General features: G+C 42.9%; 2 protein-coding genes across 2 annotated transcripts in view; one reads left to right on the top strand and one right to left on the bottom strand.

Annotated features, from left to right (window-relative positions):
- The window catches only part of LOC131706932 (macrophage mannose receptor 1-like), a 28,440-nt gene extending 19,495 nt beyond the window's left edge, over window positions 1-8,945 (bottom strand). Inside the window, exons 1-2 of the mRNA XM_059008879.1 lie at window positions 8,939-8,945; window positions 7,517-7,861 (exon numbers count right to left, since the gene is read on the bottom strand). Coding sequence (XP_058864862.1) covers window positions 7,517-7,861; window positions 8,939-8,945 — 352 coding nt within the window. The remainder of the gene's footprint in view (window positions 1-7,516; window positions 7,862-8,938) is intronic.
- Window positions 1-26,691, top strand: part of LOC131707034 (putative C-type lectin domain family 20 member A) — a 118,423-nt gene that overhangs the window by 30,386 nt on the left and 61,346 nt on the right. The gene's annotated exons all lie outside the window — the stretch shown is intronic.

Below are 26,691 nucleotides of genomic sequence, written 5' to 3' on the forward strand. Positions count from 1 at the left end.
CATTATGGACTATTTTGTGTAGATCAGTGACAAAAAATCCTAATTAAATCCATTTTAATTCCAGGTTGTAACACTACAAAATGTGGAAAAGTCCAAGGGGGGTGAATACTTTTGCAAGGCGATGTGTGTGTGTGTGTGTGTGTGTGTGTGTATATATATATATATATATATATATATATATATATATATATATATATATATATATATATATATATATATATATATATATATATATATATAAAAAGATATTTATATACACTACATTTATAAATCTGGGGAAAAAATACAAGATTTAAGTTAAATCTGGAAAAAAAAGACATGTGTGTTCGTCTTTGCCCTCCCGAGTCAGCACAGGGGTGGTAGCGGTGAGCTGAGCATAACAAAATAATTGGCCATTCCAAATTGGGAGAAAATAATAAAAAGTAATTGGCAATGATTACATTTATATACAGACGTGCTCAAATTTGTTGGTACCCTTACAGCTCATTGAAATAATGCTTCATTCCTCCTGAAAAGTGATGAAATTAAAAGCTATTTTATCATGTATACTTGCATGCCTTTGGTAATAAAGCAAAGAAGCTGTGAAAAGAGATGAATTATTGCTTATTCTACAAAGATATTCTAAAATGGCCTGGACACATTTGTTGGTACCCCTTAGAAAAGATAATAAATAATTGGATTATAGTGATATTTCAAACTAATTAGTTTCTTTAATTAGTATCACACATGTCTCCAATCTTGTAATCAGTCATTCAGCCTATTTAAATGGAGAAAAGTAGTCACTGTGCTGTTTGGTATCATTGTGTGCACCACACTGAACATGGACCAGAGAAAGCAAAGGAGAGAGTTGTCTGAGGAGATCAGAAAGAAAATAATAGACAAGCATGGTAAAGGTAAAGGCTACAAGACCATCTCCAAGCAGCTTGATGTTCCTGTGACAACAGTTGCAAATATTATTAAGAAGTTTAAGGTCCATCGAACTGTAGCCAACCTCCCTGGGCGCGGCCGCAAGAGGAAAATTGACCCCAGATTGAACAGAAGGATAGTGCGAATGGTAGAAAAAGAACCAAGGATAACTGCCAAAGAGATACAAGCTGAACTCCAAGGTGAAGGTACGTCAGTTTCTGATCGCACCATCCGTCGCTTTTTGAGCGAAAGTGGGCTCCATGGAAGAAGACCCAGGAGGACTCCACTTTTGAAAGAAAAACATAAAAAAGCCAGACTGGAATTTGCTAAAATGCATATTGACAAGCCACAATCCTTCTGGGAGAATGTCCTTTGGACAGATGAGTCAAAACTGGAGCTTTTTGGCAAGTCACATCAGCTCTATGTTCACAGACGAAAAAATGAAGCTTTCAAAGAAAAGAACACCATACCTACAGTGAAACATAGAGGAGGCTTGGTTGTGTTTTGGGGCTGCTTTGCTGCGCCTGGCACAGGGTGCCTTGAATCTGTGCAGGGCACAATGAAATCTCAAGACTATCAAGGCATTCTGGAGCGAAACGTACTGCCCAGTGTCAGAAAGCTCTGTCTCAGTCGCAGGTCATGGGTCCTCCAACAGGATAATGACCCAAAACACACAGCTAAAAGCACCCAAGAATGGATAAGAACAAAACATTGGACTATTCCGAAGTGGCCTTCTATGAGTCCTGATCTGAATCCTATCGAACATCTATGGAAAGAGCTGATACTTGCAGTCTGGAGAAGGCACCCATCAAACCTGAGACAGCTGGAGCAGTTTGCAGGTTAGCGGTCCCATCATTTTTGTCCATGCCATTTTCATTTGTTTTATTATTTACAATATTATGTTGAATAAAAAATCAAAAGCAAAGTCTGATTTCTATTAAATATGGAATAAACAATGGTGGATGCCAATTACTTTTGTCAGTTTCAAGTTATTTCAGAGAAAATTGTGCATTCTTCGTTTTTTGTGGAGGGGTACCAACAAATTTGAGCACGTCTTATTTATATATATAAGATTTATAAATTATATCTGCATTATATCTGAATGTACACATTTAAAAAACATATATATGTTAAATCTGGGAAAAAATAAAAGATTTAAGTTTTTTTTACACATGGCACCCCAAACTCATCAAGACCTTCACTTTGATATAGAATATGCCATTTTGACAAAAATGTCACTTACACCCCTCTGGTTCTGAGCCCTCGATATGTACATATCTGTTAACATATACATTATATACAGTACTGTGCAAAAGTTTTAGGCAGGTGTGAAAAAATGCTGTAAAGTAAGAATGCTTTCAAAAATAGATATGTTAATAGATTATATTTATCAATTAACTAAATGCAAAGTGAGTGAACAGAAGAAAAATCAAAATCAAATCCATATTTGGTGTGACCACCCTTTGCCTTCAAAACAGCATCAATTCTTCTTGGTACACTTGCACAAAGTCAGGGATTTTGTAGGCATATAGTCAGGTGTATGATTAAACAATTATACCAAATTATACACAATCATTAACTGAAACAGAAACAGCTGTGTAGGAGGAATAAAACTGGGTGAGGAACAGCCAAACTCAGCTAACAAGGTGAGGTTGCTGAAGACAGTTTACTGTCAAAAGTCACACACCATGGCAAGACTGAGCACAGCAACAAGACACAAGGTAGTTATACTGCATCAGCAAGGTCTCTCCCAGGCAGAAATTTCAAGGCAGACAGGGGTTTCCAGATGTGCTGTCCAAGCTCTTTTGAAGAAGCACAAAGAAACGGGCAACGTTGAGGACCGTAGACGCAGTGGTCGGCCAAGGAAACTTACTGCAGCAGATGAAAGACACATCATGCTTACTTCCCTTCGCAATCGGAAGATGTCCAGCAGTGCCATCAGCTCAGAATTAGCAGAAAACAGTGGGACCCTGGTAAACCCATCTACTGTCCGGAGAAGTCTGGTCAGAAGTGGCCTTCATGGAAGACTTGCGGCCAAAAAGCCATACCTCCGACGTGGAAACAAGGCCAAGCGACTCAACTATGCACGAAAACACAGGAACTGGGGTGCAGAAAAATGGCAGCAGGTGCTCTGGACTGATGAGTCAAAATTTGAAATATTTGGCTGTAGCAGAAGGCAGTTTGTTCGCCGAAGGGCTGGAGAGCGGTACATGAATGAGTGTCTGCAGGCAACAGTGAAGCATGGTGGAGGTTCCTTGCAAGTTTGGGGCTGCATTTCTGCAAATGGAGTTGGGGATTTGGTCAGAATCAATGGTCTCCTCAATGCTGAGAAGTACAGGCAGATACTTATCCATCATGCAATACCATCAGGGAGGCATCTGGTTGGCACCAAATTTATTCTGCAGCATGACAACGACCCCAAACATACAGCAAAAGTCATTAAGAACTATCTTCAGCGTAAAGAAGAACAAGGAGTCCTGGAAGTGATGGTATGGCCCCCACAGAGCCCTGATCTCAACATCATCGAGTCTGTCTGGGATTACATGAAGAGAGAGAAGCAACTGAGGCTGCCTAAATCCACAGAAGAACTGTGGTTAGTTCTCCAAGATGTTTGGGCCAACCTACCTGCCGAGTTCCTTCAAAAACTGTGTGCAAGTGTACCTAGAAGAATTGATGCTGTTTTGAAGGCAAAGGGTGGTCACACCAAATATTGATTTGATGTAGTTTTTTCTTCTGTTCACTCACTTTGCATTTTGTTAATTGATAAATATAATCTATTAACATGTCTATTTTTGAAAGCATTCTTACTTTACAGCATTTTTTCACGCCTGCCTAAAACTTTTGCACAGTACTGTATATATATAATTTGTTATTGCAATTGTGTTGTTATGTTTCTGTGCTTTGGAAGACTTAGAACTTATCTATATTGATATTGAAATGCGTGCACTATATCGATATGCAGCGTTCATATCGTTGCCCAGCCCTACTACATACCTTCATACAGACAATCGTTGTTTAAAAGATGCCTTTTCTTTTTTCTGAGAATGGCTGGATTATTATGGTAATAAGCACTTAATTAGATGCATTTGGAGTAATTTACCTTACAAATACATAAGCCACACTAAATCTGGAGTAAATGAACCAAATAGAAATGTTACAATACTTCTGGCACAATGGCCTTCTGAGAAATCTAGACATTATCCTGAAACCTATAAAGAAAACTACACCTGAGTTTTTAATTGCTCAATTAATAATAATAATAATAATAATAATAATAATAATAATAATAAACACCAAAATGTGCATACTAAGGCTGTAATTCTATCAATGTCACCAGAAACCCAAGATAGAATAACAGGCTTATATGCACAGTTGTGGTATATATTATTTATTATAATAGATGGTGACATAAGAGACTGACATTGTAGAACTCGGTTTCAGATGACATACTGCCACAGAAAACCACATGATCACTAAGAATCAGAGTAGAACATGAGCTTGATTTTGAAGTGGAGTTGGATGATTGCTGTGTTCATGTACTGGTAGTAGAGTTTGTTTGAGCAGTTTTGTCATCAACCTTATGGTACACAAGAATCTCATTATACAGGGGAATCTTATTATACACGAGAATCTTATTATACAGGGGAATCTTATTATACACGAGAATCTTATTATACAGGGGAATCTTATTATACAGGGGAATCTTATTGTACACGAGAATCTTATTATACAGGGGAATCTTATTGTACACGAGAATCTTATTATACAGGGGAATCTTATACACGAGAATCTTATTATACAGGGGAATCTTATTGTACACGAGAATCTTATTATACAGGGGAATCTTATACACGAGAATCTTATTATACAGGGGAATCTTATTGTACACGAGAATCTTATTATACAGGGGAATCTTATTATACAGGGGAATCTTATTATACAGGGGAATCTTGTTATACACGAGAATCTTATTGTACACGAGAATCTTATTATACAGGGGAATCTTATTATACAGGGGAATCTTGTTATACACGAGAATCTTATTATACAGGGGAATCTTATACACGAGAATCTTATTATACAGGGGAATCTTATTGTACACGAGAATCTTATTATACAGGGGAATCTTATTATACAGGGGAATCTTGTTATACACGAGAATCTTATTATACAGGGGAATCTTATACACGAGAATCTTATTATACAGGGGAATCTTGTTATACACGAGAATCTTATTATACAGGGGAATCTTATACACGAGAATCTTATTATACAGGGGAATCTTATTATACAGGGGAATCTTATTATACAGGGGAATCTTGTTATACACGAGAATCTTATTGTACACGAGAATCTTATTATACAGGGGAATCTTATTATACAGGGGAATCTTGTTATACACGAGAATCTTATTATACAGGGGAATCTTATACACGAGAATCTCATTATACAGGGGAATCTTATTGTACACGAGAATCTTATTATACAGGGGAATCTTATTATACACAGGAATCTTATTATACATGAGAACTTATTATACAGGGGAATCTTATTATACAGGGGAATCTTATTATACACGAGAATCTTATTATACAGGGGAATCTTATTGTACACAAGAATCTTATTATACACGGGAATCTTATTATACATGAGAATCTTATACACGAGAATCTTATACACGAGAATCTTATCATACAGGGGAATCTTATTATACAGGGGAATCTTATTATACAGGGGAATCTTATTATACACGAGAATCATACTCGAGAATCTTATTATACAGGGGAATCTTATTGTACACGAGAACCTTATTATACAGGGGAATCTTATTATACATGAGAATCTTATTATACAGGGGAATCTTATTATACAGGGGAATCTTATTATACATGAGAATCTTATTATACAGGGGAATCTTATACACGAGAATCTTATTATACAGGGGAATCTTATTGTACACGAGAACCTTATTATACAGGGGAATCTTATTATACATGAGAATCTTATTATACAGGGGAATCTTATTATACAGGGGAATCTTATTGTACACGAGAATCTTATTATACAGGGGAATCTTATACACGAGAATCTTATTATACAGGGGAATCTTATTGTACACGAGAATCTTATTATACAGGGGAATCTTATTATACAGGGGAATCTTATTATACAGGGGAATCTTGTTATACACGAGAATCTTATTGTACACGAGAATCTTATTATACAGGGGAATCTTATTATACAGGGGAATCTTGTTATACACGAGAATCTTATTATACAGTGGAATCTTATACACGAGAATCTTATTATACAGGGGAATCTTATTGTACACGAGAATCTTATTATACAGGGGAATCTTATTATACAGGGGAATCTTGTTATACACGAGAATCTTATTATACAGGGGCATCTTATACACGAGAATCTTATTATACAGGGGAATCTTGTTATACACGAGAATCTTATTATACAGGGGAATCTTATACACGAGAATCTTATTATACAGGGGAATCTTATTATACAGGGGAATCTTATTATACAGGGGAATCTTGTTATACACGAGAATCTTATTGTACACGAGAATCTTATTATACAGGGGAATCTTATTATACAGGGGAATCTTGTTATACACGAGAATCTTATTATACAGGGGAATCTTATACACGAGAATCTCATTATACAGGGGAATCTTATTGTACACGAGAATCTTATTATACAGGGGAATCTTATTATACACAGGAATCTTATTATACAGGGGAATCTTATTATACATGAGAACTTATTATACAGGGGAATCTTATTATACAGGGGAATCTTATTATACACGAGAATCTTATTATACAGGGGAATCTTATTGTACACAAGAATCTTATTATACACGGGAATCTTATTATACATGAGAATCTTATACACGAGAATCTTATCATACAGGGGAATCTTATTATACAGGGGAATCTTATTATACAGGGGAATCTTATTATACACGAGAATCATACTCGAGAATCTTATTATACAGGGGAATCTTATTGTACACGAGAACCTTATTATACAGGGGAATCTTATTATACATGAGAATCTTATTATACAGGGGAATCTTATTATACAGGGGAATCTTATTATACATGAGAATCTTATTATACAGGGGAATCTTATTATACAGGGGAATCTTGTTATACACGAGAATCTTATTATACATGAGAATCTTATTATACAGGGGAATCTTATTATACAGGGGAATCTTATTATACATGAGAATCTTATTATACACGAGAATCTTATACAGGGGAATCTTATTATACATGAGAATCTTATTATACACGAGAATCTTATACAGGGGAATCTTATTGTATAAGAGAATCTTATTATACAGGGGAATCTTATTATACATGAGAATCTTATTATACATGAGAATATTATACAGGGGAATCTTACTATACAGGGGTCTGACACCACCACCATGTAGGCTTATAATAAGACTGTAAAATACTGAAGTTTACAGGAAAATTATCAGTCCCTATGTATAATAATAATAATAATAATAATAATAATAATAATAATAATAGATAGATAGATAGATAAGTATCGCAATGTAAAACAGTTAAATCTTTACCTTGGTAGCACATGAAAGCTTTCGTCTCAAAGCAGACTCTGTCCTCCCACAGTCCCACTGAATTGATTGAAGCACAGAAGAGGTCTTCCGTCCAGCTTTTGTAGATGACATCATAGCCGTTAGACCACTGCCAGTTCTGTGTGTCATCACGATACAGCCCGATCCAGGAATCAGTAATGAGAGAAGCTCCTGCAATATTTAAGAGCTGCTGTGTATCTTCCTGGCTGTGCACAGTGGCCAGGTCTGTGTGCTTCTCTCTACAGTACGTCTGAGCTTCAGACCAGCTCTTCTGAGTATTCACAAACACGTGTTTTCTAATCTGATTGTAAGCGGGCACACAAAACCCTGAAAAACAAAAAAAAACAAAACCATTATTAAAATACTGGCAACTGCCAGAGTGAAAGACTCACAGACTGAGACAGGATAACATTCTAGAGCAGCTCATTCTCAGAATGGTCCTGCCCCCATGTAACACAGGGCTACAGGAAGTGGAGTCTGTGAAAAGTAAATGAGCCAGCATAGGGGTGAATAAGCAGAAGGGAGGTATTTCAGTTTAACCAGGCCAGCATTGAGCAGACAATCAGGGGCTGACACCTGCACACTTGATCGAGAACGTGCCTGGAGATCTTCAATCACCACAGAGTCAACAGGATTTCAGTTTACAGTGATTTTAAGAGCAGCCCTCCTCATACAGCACAGTGCACTATACTATACTATACTATACTATACTATACAATACGATCAGGGGTGCCTGGAGATCTTCAATCACCACAGAGTCAACAGGATTTCAGTTTACAGTGATTTTAAGAGCAGCCCCACCTCCTACAGCAAGGTGTACTATAATCTATAATACGACAAGAGGTGTGGAATAAAAAAAAAAAAAAGATGAACATGTGGAAAGTTTCTTTTTGTTTCAATTGTTTATCAGAACTAGTGCTTTAAGTTAACCAGGTAAGGATTTGTTCACCAGCGTAAAATACATACATCTTTTGTTACGGTAAATTATCTAGAATGCACAGTACGCTTTCAAAGATGAGCTGTTCTAAGAAAATACATCCTCTTTGATACAAGAGCGACTTGTGTTCTTAGATTGCCATTTTTACATTTCATAAAACGTGATCTCCGTTTTAATTGGTTAACAGTTCTTAATCATTGCAAGACAAGCAGAGTTAATTTGAGTGTCAGGAAAGCCAAAACCCATTAAAATAAATGGACTAACATTAAAAAGAAGAAGATATATTACCAGATATAAATATGTAAAATAATACGAATGACTTTTTCAATTCAGTTGAATAATTAGGACGTCAATTTTTTTTTCAACTTCACAATTAAATAATGAACTAAAAAAATTAAACTGTTTTTATGATTTTATTGCACCACAAACATAAGTTCCCACGAGGTCTATATTTAGATACTATGTACCTTTCATTGTGGGTTAATGGGGGCAGTGCTAACTCATTTATTTGTTTTTTTCCTGGAAATCTATCTAAAAACAATAAATACATGTATTTTAATAAAAGACAGCTAGTACACAACGCTATTCAGAATGACCTTAAAACGTTGTTGTTGTTTTTATAGAATAACATACAGTCATGATAACACACTCCCAGCATGCACCCCACACAAAGCTTTCTCTGATCTAAAAACGTGTTGTCCTTTTAATATAAAACATTATTTTCTGAGCAACCGACAAAAAATGACAATTATTTGCACAAAGAAAAGAATGAAACCCAATCGAAGAATGTTTTAAGTTGTTATTTTTATTATTTTATTTTTTTTACTAATTATCGAGTTGTGAATACGCGACGTGGCTGTAGGCCCAGATATTGGAAGCGATGCGCAATCCCCTTGCAAAATTTGTGCCTCGCAAAAATGTGTGCTTTTGCACAAAAAAATATATGTTCCGACAAGGCACAAAACAGTTGCGCGAAGTTGGAAAATAGCAGTTTTCCGCTCATTTTCAAATGTGTTTGTGCCTCGCAAAACCACCTGCACATTCAATACCAATATTGCAGAAATGCACAAAGCTACGTGTGAATGTGCAGAATTGGGATACTACACGACAATGGACTGTTAACAATACTCTGCCAAGCAGCTATCATAGGTGTACAGTACATACCAATATTCCTCACACGAGTCTACACTCACATGGAACCTGCACATGGAATGCAGAATCAAAGCTCAACACACATCGGTAGCACTGGGCGCGTTAAGTAAGTGAGCCGCTCAGAGTGAGAGCCGCTCAGAAAGCACACTGAGCAGATTTAAATGACTTAACGCTCTGCTCCACCAGAGCGCTGAGCGACTTTTAAAAATGGCGAATAATAATTATTTGCTTGTTTGTGTTTCTGAGGTGATGGTAGATAAAATGGCCCGTGTGAAGTTACTGTCCCCTGCTGTACCTCGCTGAGTTCGGCGCTCTGTTTGGACTGAACCTCATATCTGGCTGTGTTTAATACCGGCAATACCGACGTTAATAATGAGAATTATGAATAATATTAATACTACAAGCCTAATAATAATACATTAATAACTATAAAACAGCTCTATATTTAAAAAAAATGAAATTAAATTATACAAATTCGAAAACAACAATTTTTACCATCTTATTATAATACATAATACATAACTTCATAAATCGAAACCAGTTCATCATTCTTGACAAACGTGTTTGTCAATCCTGCCTCTCATCTCCACTTGTTTCCTGCAGGTGTCCATTCCGTCCGCTCCCTCTGATCCCTGATGAGAAATGCTCAGGAGCGGCTCAGCGGGAGCGGAACTGAACGAGTCGTTAAGTTTATTCTTTTACTGAGCCGCTCTGAGCCGCGCACTTACTTAACACACCCACTGGCACCCCCGAAGGTGCATGCCCACCCCCACAAATATATAAATAAGCTACAGTTTCAGTGCAAAACGGATTGTGGCACGCAAAAGAAGTTTCGAATATGACACATAATGGCCATTTGCGATGCGCAAACCGCTTGAATATCTGGGTCGTAAACTCTTGCTTTATATAATCGTATATTCACTGCAATTAGCACTAATTGATCAAGACGTTTTTCTAACTCAGCGGTTTTCAAACTGGGGTACGCGTACCCCCAGTGTGTATGCGAGAAAAATCCTATAACGACGGACAAAGGATGTTCTTTCTTTTTTTACCACAAAGTACTTTGCGACTTAACAATCTAATTAACAATGTTGAATCTCCTTTCAAATAAAAGCACAGCCGTGCTGGTGAACGTTTCCTTTCTGCTGGGCGAGGTTAACTCTATAAACACCCAGCCGGCTGCTGACAGCGAGTGAGCGTTGAGCGCACATGTCTACATTACAGATTTAAACAGTGGGGCGGGGGTTCTGCAGTCTGTAGGCGAAAAAGAAAAAGAAATCATTGTATGATGTTGCTTCTTTTAAAAATGTGTAGTATTTACTAGACACGTTTACTTTCTGGAGTTTAAATGTTCAGCGTTTGAAGTTGGATCAGTTCAGTGTGTTGTATCTATGTTTATATGTTTTTAAATCACAGTATTATTGAGTTGAGCATGTGTGCCGCCCTGCTTAGACAGTGAAATCACCGCGCTGGAGCTGCAGCGACACGACTGTGTTATCTTTACTCGCAGTGCTTTGTGTGTTTTTTCACTGTGACTAATTCGTTGAAGAACTCCTTTGTCGAGTGATTGATTAGCCTACGCGTGTACGCCGTTAACTGTTAGGCTAATAAAAGCAAAGGCACGCTATTATTATTACAAAAAAGGAATTGCGGCATAATCATCATCATCATCATCATCATCATAATAATAATAATAATAATAATAATAATAATAATAATCCCTAACTCCTGGGATTCGGAAGTGTCTGGAATTGGATTCCCTACTCCAGACCTATTGAGTGTGTTCATATCATACAGCGAGTGCCCATCAACAAGCTGTCTGGCAGCGGATTCACATGAACAGACGACTACACTAAACACGAACATGGAAGCAATTTGCTAAAAGTCATTTTTGACTGCATGATATAAATGTTACCTTTCTACTTTCATCAAATTCAGCTTTTGGAAATATTCACTTCAAAACAATGTGCTTATTGTGGCTGGATTCGATACTGCACAAGACACACACAGCATTTTAAATGTCCACCTCTCGTGTGCAACGATAACTGTTTTCTCTCTAACTTCTGCATTTGTTGATAGAAATGCGCGACTTTTGTTGAGAATTCCTTTCTGATTTTGTTTTAAATTAGAACCCCAGTTTTGTTTTTCAAAAGCATAACTTGTTTTTGTACTCGTTTTGCCATACTTATTGGTCTGGATTTTGAAATAATTTTACACAGCATTTTCCGTTTTTAATTTAATTTAATTTTGTTAGTTTACCAGCAGTTTTATGGCAAGCCAAATGATCATTTAGAGATATCTCAAATTGCATTTTAACATATCTTGAAATATTTAGAGATATCTGTAAAACATTTCCAGATATCTCAAATTGAATTCCGGATATCTTTAATTGTGCAGTTTTTAAGATATCTAAAATTAATTTAAATATATCTGTAAATCAATTTGAGATATCTAAAAATGAAATAAAGACATCTCAAATGGATTTACAGATATCTTTAAATACTATGGTAACCATATGGATTGTGCTAGCATGGCACGCCAAACTGTCATTTAGAGATATCTTAAAATGAGGGTTCTCTAAATCTCTAGATTTCTAAATCATTTAAATATATCTCTAAATAACTTCCTGTTCATTTAAAGATATCTTTAAATCATTTGAAGATATCTGCAAATAACATCCTGTTCATTTAGAGATAACTGTAAATCATTTGTAGATATCTTCAAATAGCTTCCTGTTCATTTAGAGATATCTCTAAATAACTTCCTGTTCATTTGAAGATATCTTTAAAATGGACAGGAAGTCCATTGAAAACATAGAGCATTTTCACAGGAAGTCATTTCCAGACATCTTGAAATGGCTTCCTGTTCATTTGAAGATATCTTCAAATGATTTAGAGATATCGTCAAATGAACAGGAAGCTATTTAAATATATCTTCAAATGATTTAGAGCTATCTTCAAATGAACAGGAAATAATTTAGAGATATCTCTAAATGAACAGGAAGTTATTTAAATATATCTTCAAATGATTTAGAGATATCTTTAAATGATTTAGAGACATTTTTAAATGAACAGGATGTTATTTAGAGATATCTGAAAAGTATTTAAAGATATCTCAAAAACATTTAGAGATATCCTAAGATGATTTAAAGATATCTGAAAATGCATTTTAGATATCTCATTTAAAGTTGCATTTAAAGATCTGTAAACCATTTTGAGTCATCAATAAATGTATTTTAGATATCTTAAAATGATTTAGAGATATCTTCACATATTTTGAAATGATTTAGAGATATCTTCAAATATTTAGAGATATCTATAAATGAATTTGAGATATCTCTAAATGATAATTTGGCTTGCCATACATTTTTCCATGAACAGTAACTGGCTGGACTCTAGCCCCTCCTCCTTCCCTGTGTGGCTTCTGAGCCAGCAAATCAAGGCGTGTTTATTTATTTATTTTTTTAATGACCCGCTTACATTTTTTTTGCAACTTGAAGTCCTATTCGTTCATTTTAAAATACAGAATAACATACCCTTGTGTGTGGGCTGCATTGTTTACTAATCAGGGTGTAGTTTTACTGAAATCTGTGACAAAAAGCAGGCATGTCAATCACATTGGTAGGTAAGCATTTTAAAAAAATCAGTTAACATTAATAAGTAATTAAGCCTAGTAATTAGAAAATACCATTTTTTTCTGTTTTCATCAGTATATTATGACCCTATCTCAGACGGGGGTATGCGGTAGACTTTTTGGAAAGGGGTATGGGGCCTAAAAGGTTTGAAAACCACTGTCCTAAGTTATTCATTTAGATGAAAGTATTTAGTAAGTTGCAGTCCACCAGCCTGCTTTTAAATTTGAACGTTTGTGTGAAAGGGGGTTTATTTTAGTAAAATAAGCCATTAGTAATTTCAATGATATGCTTTTCAAAACATGACATGTAAAACCAGCGAGGCAGCGGCTAGGAAACTGAAGACACCTACCAGTGTGCCATAAAAAATATTTTAAGAGCATTATTAAAATTACAGAAACAATCACATATAGAAATAGAGTTTATAATGACAGTACCTACTCAGTTTTTGCATGCCACTGAATCCCTTCACCATGCTGTAAAATAACTACAACTCCCATTACCCATTTATACAGGGCGACTTACAATTGTTACAAACTATCACATTATTTTTACATACTATTGCCCATTTATACAGTTGGGTTTTTACTGGAGCAATCTAGGTAAAGTACCTTGCTCAAGGGTACAACAGCGGTGTCCCCCACCTGGGACTGAACCCACGACCCTCCGGTCAAGAGTCCAGAGCCCTAACCACTACTCCACACTGCTGCCCTGTTTGTATGTTTGTTACTGTTTGTAAGTGCCTGCTTGTTTGTTTTGTGAGGTTTTTTTTGTTTTCAAGAATCATGCATACATATTTTGGTTTTAGATTACATGAAACATTGGTATTATTAAAATAGTTAACAAAATGGTGTGGGAAGCAGTTATCAGTGCAATTGCATGTACTGTATTCTCAAGTCGTCATGTTTAGCTATCATTGATTTTCACATCTCACTGCAAAGCATGTAATATGGAATTTCACTGAGCGAGCGAGAGAGAGAGAGAGAGAGTATACATAATACCATCTATCTCAAGAGTACTCATTATACATAAATACATTCTGTTTAAAACAAAAATTCATCTTATTTTGATCATATGATTTGGACTAAACCAAGTTATATTACAAATTGGTAATACATTGTAATGGTGCTGAAGGCAAATACTTTTGTATTGCTTTGAATTTGTTTTGGTGGTTAAAGTCGACTACCATTGAAATAACTTTAAAGCAATTTTTTTTGTAAAAGGAATGCAGCAGAACATGTGTTTGTGCATTTGGGTTTTTTAAAGGATAGGGAACTATTATTTCTAAACTTGTTTAATTTAATACACATTTCATTATTCTTTCATTTTTTTTTTTTTTCAAAATGTAGTCGTTGCCAATTATTTTTTATTATTTTCTCCCAATTTGGAATGGCCAATTATTTTATTACGGTCGGCTCACCGCTACCACCCCTGCGCTGACTCGGGAGGGCGAAGATGAACACACGCTGTCCTCCGAAGCGTGTGCCGTCAGCCGACTGCTTTTTTTCACACTGCAGACTCACCGTGCAGCCACCCAAGAGCTACAGCGTCGGAGGACAACGCAGCTCTCGGGCAGCTTACAGGCAAGCCTGCAGGCGCCCGGCCAGACCACAGGGGTCGCTGGTGCGTGGGTGAGCCGAGAACACCCTGGCTGACCTAACCCTTCCTCCCCCCGGGCGACGCTCAGCCAATTGTACAACGTCCCCTTGGAAGCTCCCGTCCTCGATCGGCAAAGGAAAAGCCTGGATTCGAACTCGCGACTTGCAGACTATAGAGCGCATCCTGCACCCACGTGGAGCACCTTTCCTGGATGCACCACTCGGGAGCCCTATTTCATTTATTTTTTTTAATTATTTTTCGTTTTTCTGTTTGCCCATATACAGTATATTTAGTAATTAAAACAGCTGGGGAAGTTTAGTCCTTACAAAAGGACTTGTTAAGCAGCTTCATGATTTGAAGGAGTAGATTATGAGGTTAGAGGGCAAGAAGCCATCGAGTGGGGATGTTTCTGCATAACATATGGAAGATACTATTACACTTGAGTGGTTCAATGATAAAGTATTTTGGGCAACAAAAACACTGTTGTAGTTTCAAATTGGCAATGATAAATTTAAAGAGATATGGATGGGTTCCACAGGAGATGGTAGGAACATATTTGGTTGCAGTCTGAAATTGTATATTTTGTAAGCAACCGAAAGGGGGGCGTGTAATATGCATTTTGTGATACATATTTTGAACAATTGTCTGGTGTGCTTACAAATGAAACGTTCATTAGTTTAGACAACTGGAAGAGTGTTAGGAGTCTGGATGTCTTGTAATATATAAACATGTGGATTGCTATGGAGATGCAATAGGATTGAAGTTTAGCTCTCTGATAAACAGATAAGGAGTCTGGATGTGTTGCGGGAGAGAGAAAAAGCAACTATGCAGACAAGGGTATTTGTTCAGCTGCAGAGAGGGGTAATAAATTTCAATTAGAAGATATATAGAAGACACAACATATAATGAGTTTTATAGTGAATAGAACATATTGTAAGATTCAATTGTTTTAAAGAAATAAATTAATCTTTGGTCTAGAACAAGCATAGTGGGAACTTGTAACCTTAGACTGGGTGCCTGGCTGACATGTATGTATATGTATATGTTGGAGAAAAAATATGGAGGGTGTGATTGGACCAGTGTAATGAGAATGAATGAAAGAGAATATTGTTACAGCAGAAATGCATCAATGGATTATGGAAATGAAAAGTGGTGCTGTAGTAGCTGTTGGGAGACATATCTCTCTCTTGCTTATTTTGGGGTCCATGAGAACATTCCTTTGGTAAATTTTGTGAACAAAGGCATAATCCATGGTCTAGGTGGCTTGTGACTGATTGCTTCAATGTTTGTTCTGAGTATTGAGTTCTGGGTTCTGGGTTAGGGAACACAAGGTACAGTAGTACAGGGCTAGTGAGTATTACATCTTAGGAGAACTAGCTAGCATGGTAAATACTTTGTAGCGAGGGTACAAAAGGAATTGTTCAGAGTGCTGTGTATACAATACATGTTATACACTGACACTCGGTGGTGGTTCTTGGAACTGCAATGAAAATTCAGGAAACGCATTGCCAATTGTAGTTTCATTTTTCAATGGGTGATGTTCTAATTACAATAAGATATTTGTTTGTGTTGAGACAAATGGAGGATTTGCACTTTGTATGTTTCAACAGAGATCTTGTGAATTAATAATCATACTTTTATGATGAAACAAATGGTTGAAATAAAAGAAGCAAACATTTCTTCTCTCACACAGACTGCATCATGTAGGCAGACATCACCAGGTAAAGATGAAAAGTCAAGGTTGAAATTAAATCAGATGTTATCAAAAGGATTAATACTGCACTTGATTTTCTTCTGAAGGGAAATGTATGTTAATGTTATTTGTAACAATGGGTTAGCAATATAAATATGTAATTTTTTTTGCGTTTGCGGGGAATTGTAAAGCATACCACAAGATGTAATGGAGTTTAGAACATAAGAACATAAGAAAGTTTACAAACGAGAGGAGGCCATTCAGCCCATCTCGCTCGTTTGGTTGTTAGTAGCTTATTGATCCCAGAATCTCATCAAGCAGCTTCTTGAAGAATTCCAGGGTTTCAGCTTCAACAACATTACTGGGGAGTTGGTTCCAGACCCTCACAAATTGCATAATTAAGAAGAAAAGGGGTAATTGTTTACTATTGTTGCAGATAGATAGTTAAGTATTCATACACTATTATAGTACTTATTCAATGTAGAGTGATCATTTTTTATGTTAGTTTAAATCAATCTGATGTGAACATAAGGTTGATATGGTCTGGAATATGGATTCTGGAAGAATTTATTTTTACAGACACAAATGTTAAAATACTGTTTTACTACAAATGTGAAAAATTGTAAGAAATCAAATCTGTAATAACTTTAGAATGTCTATTTTTGTGTTACACCTGTTAAACATCTGTACATGGAAAATATGTTTTTTCCCTCTATGCTAAAGAGAATGATGATTCATGCTGCTGACACCTATGATTCCAATAAGCTTCAAGTGAATCCCTTTCCTGAAATTACAGATAGATTGAAACAACTACTGGGAGAGGAAGAAGGGATAAAGGTACATTCAGCAGAAATACAGGTTAAAGTGGACGCTCATCAAGACAAAATTGATGAATTCATACATGAAGGAAATTTGGAATTTCTGTACAAAAATACATACTGGGATTTTCCGTCTAAGGGAGCAGTAACCTTGAGTTGAACTATTTCTGTAATCACACTGATGATGTTTCTATATCTTCATCGAATTATTCACTAGTATTATGGTGAAATAATTTGAATTCACACAGAAAGACTTCTATCTTAAGGAGTTGTTGATTATATGAATTATTGATGTAATAACCCTATCGATGGCAGGTATTTGAAGACAGGTAAGATCTAGAATGCATCTAGACAACCTAAGACAGAAGCTTGTCGCTGGGATTAAATTCAGTCTTAAATCAATTCCTTATAAATCACTACTTTTGATAAAGTTTGTATTATTTTGTATCACTGTTATGTAATTGAATATAAACTATTATGTCCTGTGTATGATGGTGAGATACTCTCATATATTATATTTAGAGCATCTAAGGGAGGAATGTAAGGCAATTTGATAGTCCACATTCATATTGTTAGAATATTTGGAATGTATGGTACTTTCAATGGAGAGACATTGATCACAGAGTTCAGGTGGGGTATTTTGGAATGCAGGGTCTGTCTCAATAAACTGCAGTTTGACTAGAGGGAGAGCAAATCTGACCATTTATGAAGGGGGTCCCCTGTTCTGCTCTGTTTGGTTGCATGGGGGGGGGGGGGGGGATGGGAGAATCTCAGAGATAACACATGCAAAGGAATGTGTGTGAGGCTTGGAGACTTGCCACATACAGGTATAGTGAGGAAGGGTCATAAATGACATCATTAAAAGGGTGTGTTTTGGAATCTACAAAACTAAAGTGAATGCATTGTCTGGTGTTCAATTCTATCAATCTCACTGCAGCCCAGAATGACGCAACTCTCTACAATACAATTGTCTAGTTTACGCTTGTGGCAATGTGCCCCGCCCCTGTGTGCATTTGTGTGTTATGTGTTGTATGTTGCGTGTGGTGTGTTAAATGTTGGTGTATAGAGATTGGTACACGGGTGTGGCAATGCGCCCCGCCCCTGTGTGCATTTGTGTGTTATGTGTTGCGTGTTGCGTGTGTAAATGTTGGTGTATAGTCATTGGTACACGGGATATAAACGGGTCTGTGTTTCACGTGTATTTAGAAAGTGTAGATTTATATTTAGGCACGAGGAGGGCACAAATCACTTCACGTGCTGGTTAAATGTAATATGTGAGCACGGGGTTGCACAGAATTAATTCACGTGCTGGGATTCAAGTGAATAATTAATTAGTAATTGAATCCCAGCACAATAGTATATATAGATGCACGTAGCATGCACTCGTGGTTAGGTGTTCGGTGAGTGGAGAACGGGATTGGAGACGGAGGTAATAATAAGAAGAAGAATAATAATAGTTAAAGTGTTTTCACTCACCGTGTTTGTTCGTCTGTGTGTTGTGCACTGTCTAGTCCGTTTTGTTTGTCCTTTTATTTTGGCATATAGTGCCGTGTCCTGTTTTGTGTACTGTTTAAAACCTTTTATTTGTTATTAAACGCTGAGTGCAGCCATTGCACTCAGCTCATCACAACCACCGTCTCTGTCTGTGTATTCCTGTCTGGTCTGACGCCACCCACTCTGGCCGTCTTTGTGACACGTGGTGGCAGTGGTGGGATAGCCGCGCCTCCAAGCGTCAGACCAGGAGGGGTCTGTTTAAAAAAAAAAAAAAAATAAATAAATATATATATATATATATATATAATGGCAGAAGACGCCACAAAATGGCGGGACTGGTTCCTAGAGAATGCTGGGCTGGAGGCCCAGTCTCTGCCCATAGTCGTCCGGGTCCTGTGGATGATGGACAGTGAGAGATGGGAGGCATATCAGCAGGAACACACCCCAAACACCTTGGAGGAGGGTGTGGAGTTTGTCCTCAACTACCTGGAGGCAACCATAAATGGAACAGCAGCCCAGGTAGCAGGACCACCAGCAGAGGAGTACCTGCTGTCCCCATCTCCACCAGCAGAGGGTGAGTACCTGCTGTCCACATCTCCACCAGCAGAGGGTGAGTACCTGCTGTCCCCATCTCCACCAGCAGAGGGTGAATGCCTGCTGGTTTTGCCTCCACAGCCCAAATGGGAGGAGCCTGAGCATCCACAGCCCAAATGGGAGGAGCCCAAGCGGAAGGAGCCCGAATGTCCTACGCCTGAGTGGGAGGAGCCCGAATGTCCTACGCCTGAGTGGGAGGAGCCCGAACGTCCTACGCCTGAGTGGGAGGAGCCCGAACATCCTACGCCTGAGTGGGAGGAGCCCGAACGTCCTACGCCTGAGTGGGAGGAGCCCGAACGTCCTACGCCTGAGTGGGAGGAGCCCGAACGTCCTACGCCTGAGTGGGGGGAGCCCGAACGTCCACAGCCCAACAGGGAGGAGTCGGGGCGTCCACAGCCCAACAGGGAGGAGTCGGGGCGTCCACAGCCCAACAGGGAGGAGTCGGGGCGTCCACAGCCCAACAGGGAGGAGTCGGGGCGTCCACAGCCCAACAGGGAGGAGTCGGGGCGTCCACAGCCCAAAAGGGAGGAGTCGGGGCGTCCACAGCCCAAAGGGAGGCAAGTCGGGGCTTCCACAGCCCTGGGACCCAAGCCACCAGCAGAGGGAAAATGCCTGCTGGTTCAGCCCCAAGAGCCAGAAGGGGAGGAGTTACAGGCTCAACCCCCTGAGAATTTTTGGGGGGGAGAAGGGCAGGATGCTGGTGTCCCCCAGCAGCCTCTCGCTATGCTGCTGAAGGCAGCACGGCGTGCACATGCCCAGCCGCCACAGCAGAGGGAGCCAGCACCGCCAGGAGCAGAGGAGCTGGAGCTGCCTCTACCTCCACCACCTCCAGGAGCAGAGGAGCTGGAGCTGCCTCTGCCTCCACCACCGCCAGGAGCAGAGGAGCTGGAGCTGCCTCTGCCTCCACCACCGCCAGGAGCAGAGGAGCAGGAGCTGCCTCTGCCTCCACCACCGCCAGGAGCAGAGGGGCTGGAGCTACCTCTGCCTCCACCACCGCCAGGAGCAGAGGAGCTGGAGCTGCCTCTGCCTCCACCACCGCCAGGAGCAGAGGAGCTGGAGCTGCCTCTGCCTCCACCACCGCCAGGAGCAGAGGAGCAGGAGCTGCCTCTGCCTCCACCACCGCCAGGAGCAGAGGGGCTGGAGCTACCTCTGCCTCCACCACCGCCAGGAGCAGAGGAGCTGGAGCTGCCTCTGCCTCCACCACCGCCAGGAGCAGAGGAGCTGGAGCTGCCTTTGCCTCCACCACCGCCAGGAGCAGAGGAGCTGGAGCTGCCTCTGCCTCCACCACCGCCCGGAGCAGAGGAGCTGGAGCTGCCTCTGCCTCCGCCACCGCCAGGAGCAGAGGGGCTGGAGCTACCTCTGCCTCCACCACCGCCAGGAGCAGAGGAGCTGGAGCTGCCTCTGCCTCCACCACCGCCAGGAGCAGAGGAGCTGGAGCTGCCTCTGCCTCCACCACCGCCAGGAGCAGAGGAGCTGGAGCTGCCTCTGCCTCCACCACCGCCAGGAGCAGAGGAGCTGGAGCTGCCTCTGCCTCCGCCACCGCCCGGAGCAGAGGAGCAGGAGCTGCCTCTGCTGCCCGTACCTCCGCAGGGAGTACGGTGGCCGGAGCCCCAGAAAGGGGAGCTGCCGGCCACGAAGAAGGGGGAGGAGGTCTGGAGATCACCAACCCCAGCAGCAGTTTCGCTGCCGGAGATCGTGGGGGAGGTCAGGAGACCTGCTCCCACTGCAGCAGTTTCGCTGCCGGAGATCGTGGGGGAGGTCCGGAGACCTGCTCCCACTGCAGCAGTTTCGCTGCCGGAGATCGTGGGGGAGGTCCGGAGACCTGCTCCCACTGCAGCTTCTTCGCTGCCGGCAGTACTGAGGTCGGAGCCCCACCAAAGGGAGCTACCGGCTACAAAGACAGGGGGAGAGGTCAGGAGACCACTTTCCCCAGCAGCAGTTTCGCTGCAGGAGTGGACCAACAGGCTGTCAGCCGTGCCACTACCGGCAGGGGTGCTGACAGCATGGACAGCCATGGGCCCACTGAAGCCTCCCTTCCCAGCCCGAGACTTTGTCCTGGACTGCTGGATTTTTAAGGGGGGAGGTGGCCATTGAGGCCATGTGTGCTGCGCACAAGGGGGGGTATATGTGGCAATGCGCCCCGCCCCTGTGTGCATTTGTGTGTTATGTGTTGTATGTTGCGTGTGTAAATGTTGGTGTATAGTCATTGGTACACGGGATATAAACGGGTCTGTGTTTCACGTGTATTTAGAAAGTGTAGATTTATATTTAGGCACGGGATTGCACATCACTGCACGTGCATTTAAAGTATAGTATGTGAGCACGGGGTTGCACAGAATTAATTCACGTGCTGGGATTCAAGTGAATAATTAATTAGTAATTGAATCCCAGCACAACAGTATATATAGATGCACATTTCTTTCACTCGGGGTTGGGTGTTCGAGAGTGGAGAATGGGAGAGAGGAGGAGGAGAAATACAGTGAAGGTGGAATAACAATTGCTACAGCGTGCTGGAAGTTCCAGCACGGTACTTGTTTAACGTTCGTCCTCTTGTTTTGTGTGTTAGTCCGTTTTTGTTCGTCTATTTATTTTGGCCTCAAGTGCCGTGTCCTGTTTTGTGTTCTGTTTAAACCTTTTATTTTGTTAATAAACGCTGAGTGCTACCATTTGCACTAAGCTTCTCATCACCACCGTCTGTCTGTGTATTCCTTTCTGGTCTGACGCCACCCACTCCAGCCGTCTTTGTGACACGTGGTGTCCTGTGTGGGATAACAGCGCCTCCAAGCGTCAGACCAGGAGAGGTGTTTGTGTGTTGGATTACAAAAAAAAATATAAGAAAAAATAAATAGTAAAGCGAGGATGGGGAGAAAGAGCTGCAGGAAGCAGCGGAAGCAGCAGCAGCAACAACAACAGCTGCAGCCCTCATCCTGCATGCCGGGCTGGGAGGAGGACAGCCACAATGGGGCAGGGTGCCCGTATACGCGGGCTCAGGGAAAGGAGCAGCTGTCACCCGAAGCATCAGTAGCCACCCCTCTACCCCCACTGCCACCGGGTTCCCCACCATCCCGGGAAATATGGGACTGGCTGGTGCACCCCGAGGGGAACTTCGCCAGTGACCTCCCCTGGGTCATTAACACGCTGCGGATGCGAGATGGGGAACGATGGGAGGACTGGGAGCAACAGCACAACCCAGCATCAGTTTGTGACGTTGCCATGGTGGTGCTGGGGTACCTAGCTGCAGACATGGGAGGGATGCCTTCCAGAGAGCAAGAGGGAGAGGAGCAGTCGCTGCCCTCTCCAGTACCTGAGTGGGAGGAGCCTGAGCGTCCACAGCCCAAGCGGGAGGAGCCAGAGCGTCCACAGCCCAAGCGGGAGGAGCCTGAGTGTCCCCAGCCCAAGCGGGAGGAGCCTGAGCGTCCACAGCCCAAGCGGGAGGAGCCTGAGCATCCACAGCCCAAGCGGGAGGAGCCAGAGCGTCCACAGCCCAAGCGGGAGGAGCCAGAGCGTCCACAGCCCAAGCGGGAGGAGCCAGAGCGTCCACAGCCCAAGCGGGAGGAGCCTGAGTGTCCCCAGCCCAAGCGGGAGGAGCCAGAGCGTCCACAGCCCAAGCGGGAGGAGCCTGAGCGTCCACAGCCCAAGCGGGAGGAGCCAGAGCGTCCACAGCCCAAGCGGGAGGAGCCTGAGTGTCCCCAGCCCAAGCGGGAGGAGCCAGAGCGTCCACAGCCCAAGCGGGAGGAGCCTGAGCATCCACAGCCCAAGCGGGAGGAGCCTGAGCGTCCACAGCCCAAGCGGGAGGAGCCTGAGCATCCACAGCCCAAGCGGGAGGAGCCTGAGCGTCCACAGCCCAAGCGGGAGGAGCCTGAGCGTCCACAGCCCAAGTGGGAGGAGCCAGAGCGTCCTACGCCTGAGTGGGAGGAGCCCGAACGTCCTACGTCTGAGTGGGAGGAGCCCGAACGTCCTACGCCTGAGTGGGAGGAGCCCGAACTTCCTACGCCTGAGTGGGGGGAGCCCGAACGTCCACAGCCCAAGAGGGGGGAGTCGGTGCATCCACAGCCCAAAAGGGAGGAGTCGGTGCGTCCACAGCCCAAAAGGGAGGAGTCGGTGCGTCCACAGCCCGAAGAGAGGGAAGTCGGGGCTTCCACAGCCCTAGGACCCAAGCTGCCAGCAGTGGGAGAATGCCTGCTGGTTCCACCTCCACCAGCAGAGGAAGAATGCCTGCTGTCCCCATGTCCACCAGCAGAGGGAGAATGCCTGCTGTCCCCATCTCCACCAGCAGAGGAAGAATGCCTGCTGGTTTCCCCTTCAGAGGCAGAGCCGCACCAGTCCCCTGCAAGAAAGGCAGAGCCGCACCAGTCCCCTGCAAGAGAGGCAGAGCAGCACCAGTCCCCTGCAAAAGGGGGAGACTACACGCTGCTCCCACCTCCGTCGCCAGGAGACTACACGCTGCTCCCACCTTCGTCGCCAGGAGACTACACGCTGCTCCCACCTTCACCGGCAGGAGCAGAGCAGCCGGAGCTGCCTCTGCCTCCGCCACCTTCACCGGTAGGAGCAGAGCAGCAGGAGCTGCCTCTGCCTCTGCCATGTCCACCAGCAGAGGGTGAATGCCTGCTGGGTTCCCGTCCACCAGCAGAGGGTGAATACCTGCTGGTATCACTTCCCCCACCAGCAGAGGATGAATACCTGCTGGTATCACTTCCCCCACCAGCAGAGGATGAATGCCTGCTGGTATCACTACCCCCACCAGCAGAGGATGAATGCCTGCTGGTATCACTTTCCCCACCATCACGAGGAGAGGAGCGGGAGCTGCCTCTGCCTCCATCACCATCAGGGGGAGAGGAGCAGGAGCTGCCTCTCCCTTCACCAGAAGGACCAGGACTAGATGCTGGCGGTCCTCAGCAGCCCTTGCATAGGGTGCTGAGGGAAGCACGGGGAAGAACCGCCTGGCCGCAGAGGTTGAGAAGAGGACCAACACCCACACCCCAGCTTGTCCTGACTCCCTGCCTCGCTTCGCCCAAGGATGACTGCCTCGCTTCGCCCAAGGATGCCTGCCTCGCTTCGCCCAAGGATGACTGCCTCGCTTCGCCCAAGGATGCCTGCCTCGCTTCGCCCAAGGATGCCTGCCACGCTTCGCCCAAGGATGCTTGCCACGCTTCGCCCAAGGATGCCTGTCTGGCATTGCCTGGGGCTGCCTGTCATGCCGCATCGCCTGGGGCTGCCTGTCACGCCGCATCGCCTGGGGCTGCCTGTTGCTCCGCATCGCCTGGGGCTGCCTGTCACGCCGCATCGCCTGGGGCTGCCTGTCACGCCGCATCGCCTGGGGCTGCCTGTCACGCCGCATCGCCTGGGGCTGCCTGTCGCTCCGCATCGCCTGGGGCTGCCTGTCGCTCCGCATCGCCTGGGGTTGCCAACCGCTCCGCATCACCTGGGGTTGCCAGCCGCTCCGCATCACCTGGGGTTGCCAGCCGCTCCGCATCGCCTGGGGCTGCCAGCCGCTCCGCATCGCCTGGGGTTGCCAGCCGCTCCGCATCACCTGGGGTTGCCAGCCGCTCCGCATCACCTGGGGTTGCCAACCGCTCCGCATTGCCTGGGGCTGTCTGTTGCTCCGCATTGCAGCAGGAAGTACTGTGGCCAGAACCCCACCAAGGGGAACTGCCGGCCATGAAGAAGGTGGGGGAGGTCAGGAGACCTGCTCCCACTGCAGCAGTTTTGCTGCTGGAGATCATGGGGGAGGTCAGGAGACCTGCTCCCACTGCAGCAGTTTCGCTGCCGGAGATCGTGGGGGAGGTCCGGAGACCTGCTCCCACTGCAGCTTCTTCGCTGCCGGAAGTACTGTGGTCGGAGCCCCACCAAGAGGAGCTACCGGCTACGAAGAAAAGGGGAGAGGTCAGGAGACCAGCATCCCCCGCAGCAATTTCGCTGCAGGAGTGGACCAGCATGCTGTCAGCCGTGCCACTACCGGCAGGGGTGCTGACAGCATTGCCAGCCATGGGCCCACTGAAGCCTCCCTTTCCAGCCCGAGACTTTGTTCTGGACTGCTGGGTTTTTAAGGGGGGAGGTGGCCGTTGAGGCAATGTGTGCTGCGCACAAGGGGGGGTATATGTGGCAATGTGCCCCGACCCTGTGTGCATTTGTGTGTTATGTGTTGTATGTTGCGTGTGGTGTGTTAAATGTTGGTGTATAGAGATTGGTACACGGGATATAAACGGGTCTGTGTTTCACGTGTGATTTAAATTGTATATTTGTATTTAGGCACGGGATTGCACATCACTGCACGTGCATTTAAAGTATAGTATGTGAGCACGGGGTTGCACAGAATTAATTCACGTGCTGGGATTCAAGTGAATAATTAATTAGTAATTGAATCCCAGCACAACAGTATATATAGATGCACATTTCTTTCACTCGGGGTTGGGTGTTCGAGAGTGGAGAATGGGAGAGAGAGAAAGGAGAAATACAGTGAAGGTTGAATAACAATTGCTACAGCGTGCTGGAAGTGCCAGCACGGTACTTGTTTAACGTTCGTCCGCTTGTTTTGTGTGTTAGTCCGTTTTTGTTCGTCTATTTATTTTGGCCTCAAGTGCCGTGTCCTGTTTTGTGTTCTGTTTAAACCTTTTATTTTGTTAATAAACGCTGAGTGCTACCATTTGCACTCAGCTTCTCATCACCACCGTCTGTCTGTGTATTCCTTTCTGGTCTGACGCCACCCACTCCAGCCGTCTTTGTGACAACGCTGTACCAATAAACATATTTTTGACTTCACTAATATTGTTTATCAGTATCAATTTTTCCTTACACTGTCATTCTCAAACTAACATACTGCTTCTGCAGCGCTGCACCACAGTAATCATATCGGTCTGCTTTCAAGAATCGACCTCTTATAAGAATCCAATCATCCAGGACAGATGTGATTCTTATAAACGGAGTGCACTGTAATATCGTTGCATTCATTTAAGTATGCTTGTTACTGTGTGTGTGTGACTGAGGGTTTGTGAATTAAAGGAATATGTGTATGTAACTATATAGTTTGGTTTGAGGTTTAGAGGTACATTTTTAAATATCTGTGTGTCTGTGCTAGACTTCCACAAGTTTGTCTACACATTTATGTAGTTTTTTTCTACCAACAGAATGAACATAGTGAGAGAAAAAAAATGGTCCAACAGGCCGAGTACAACGGTAAATTTCACTCAGATAAATCGTATTGTCCTGAGCGTTGGGCGATATGAATTCCACACCCCTGGC

Source organism: Acipenser ruthenus, chromosome 38 (assembly GCF_902713425.1).
Source record: "Acipenser ruthenus chromosome 38, fAciRut3.2 maternal haplotype, whole genome shotgun sequence".
Taxonomy (NCBI): Eukaryota; Metazoa; Chordata; class Actinopteri; order Acipenseriformes; family Acipenseridae; genus Acipenser; species Acipenser ruthenus.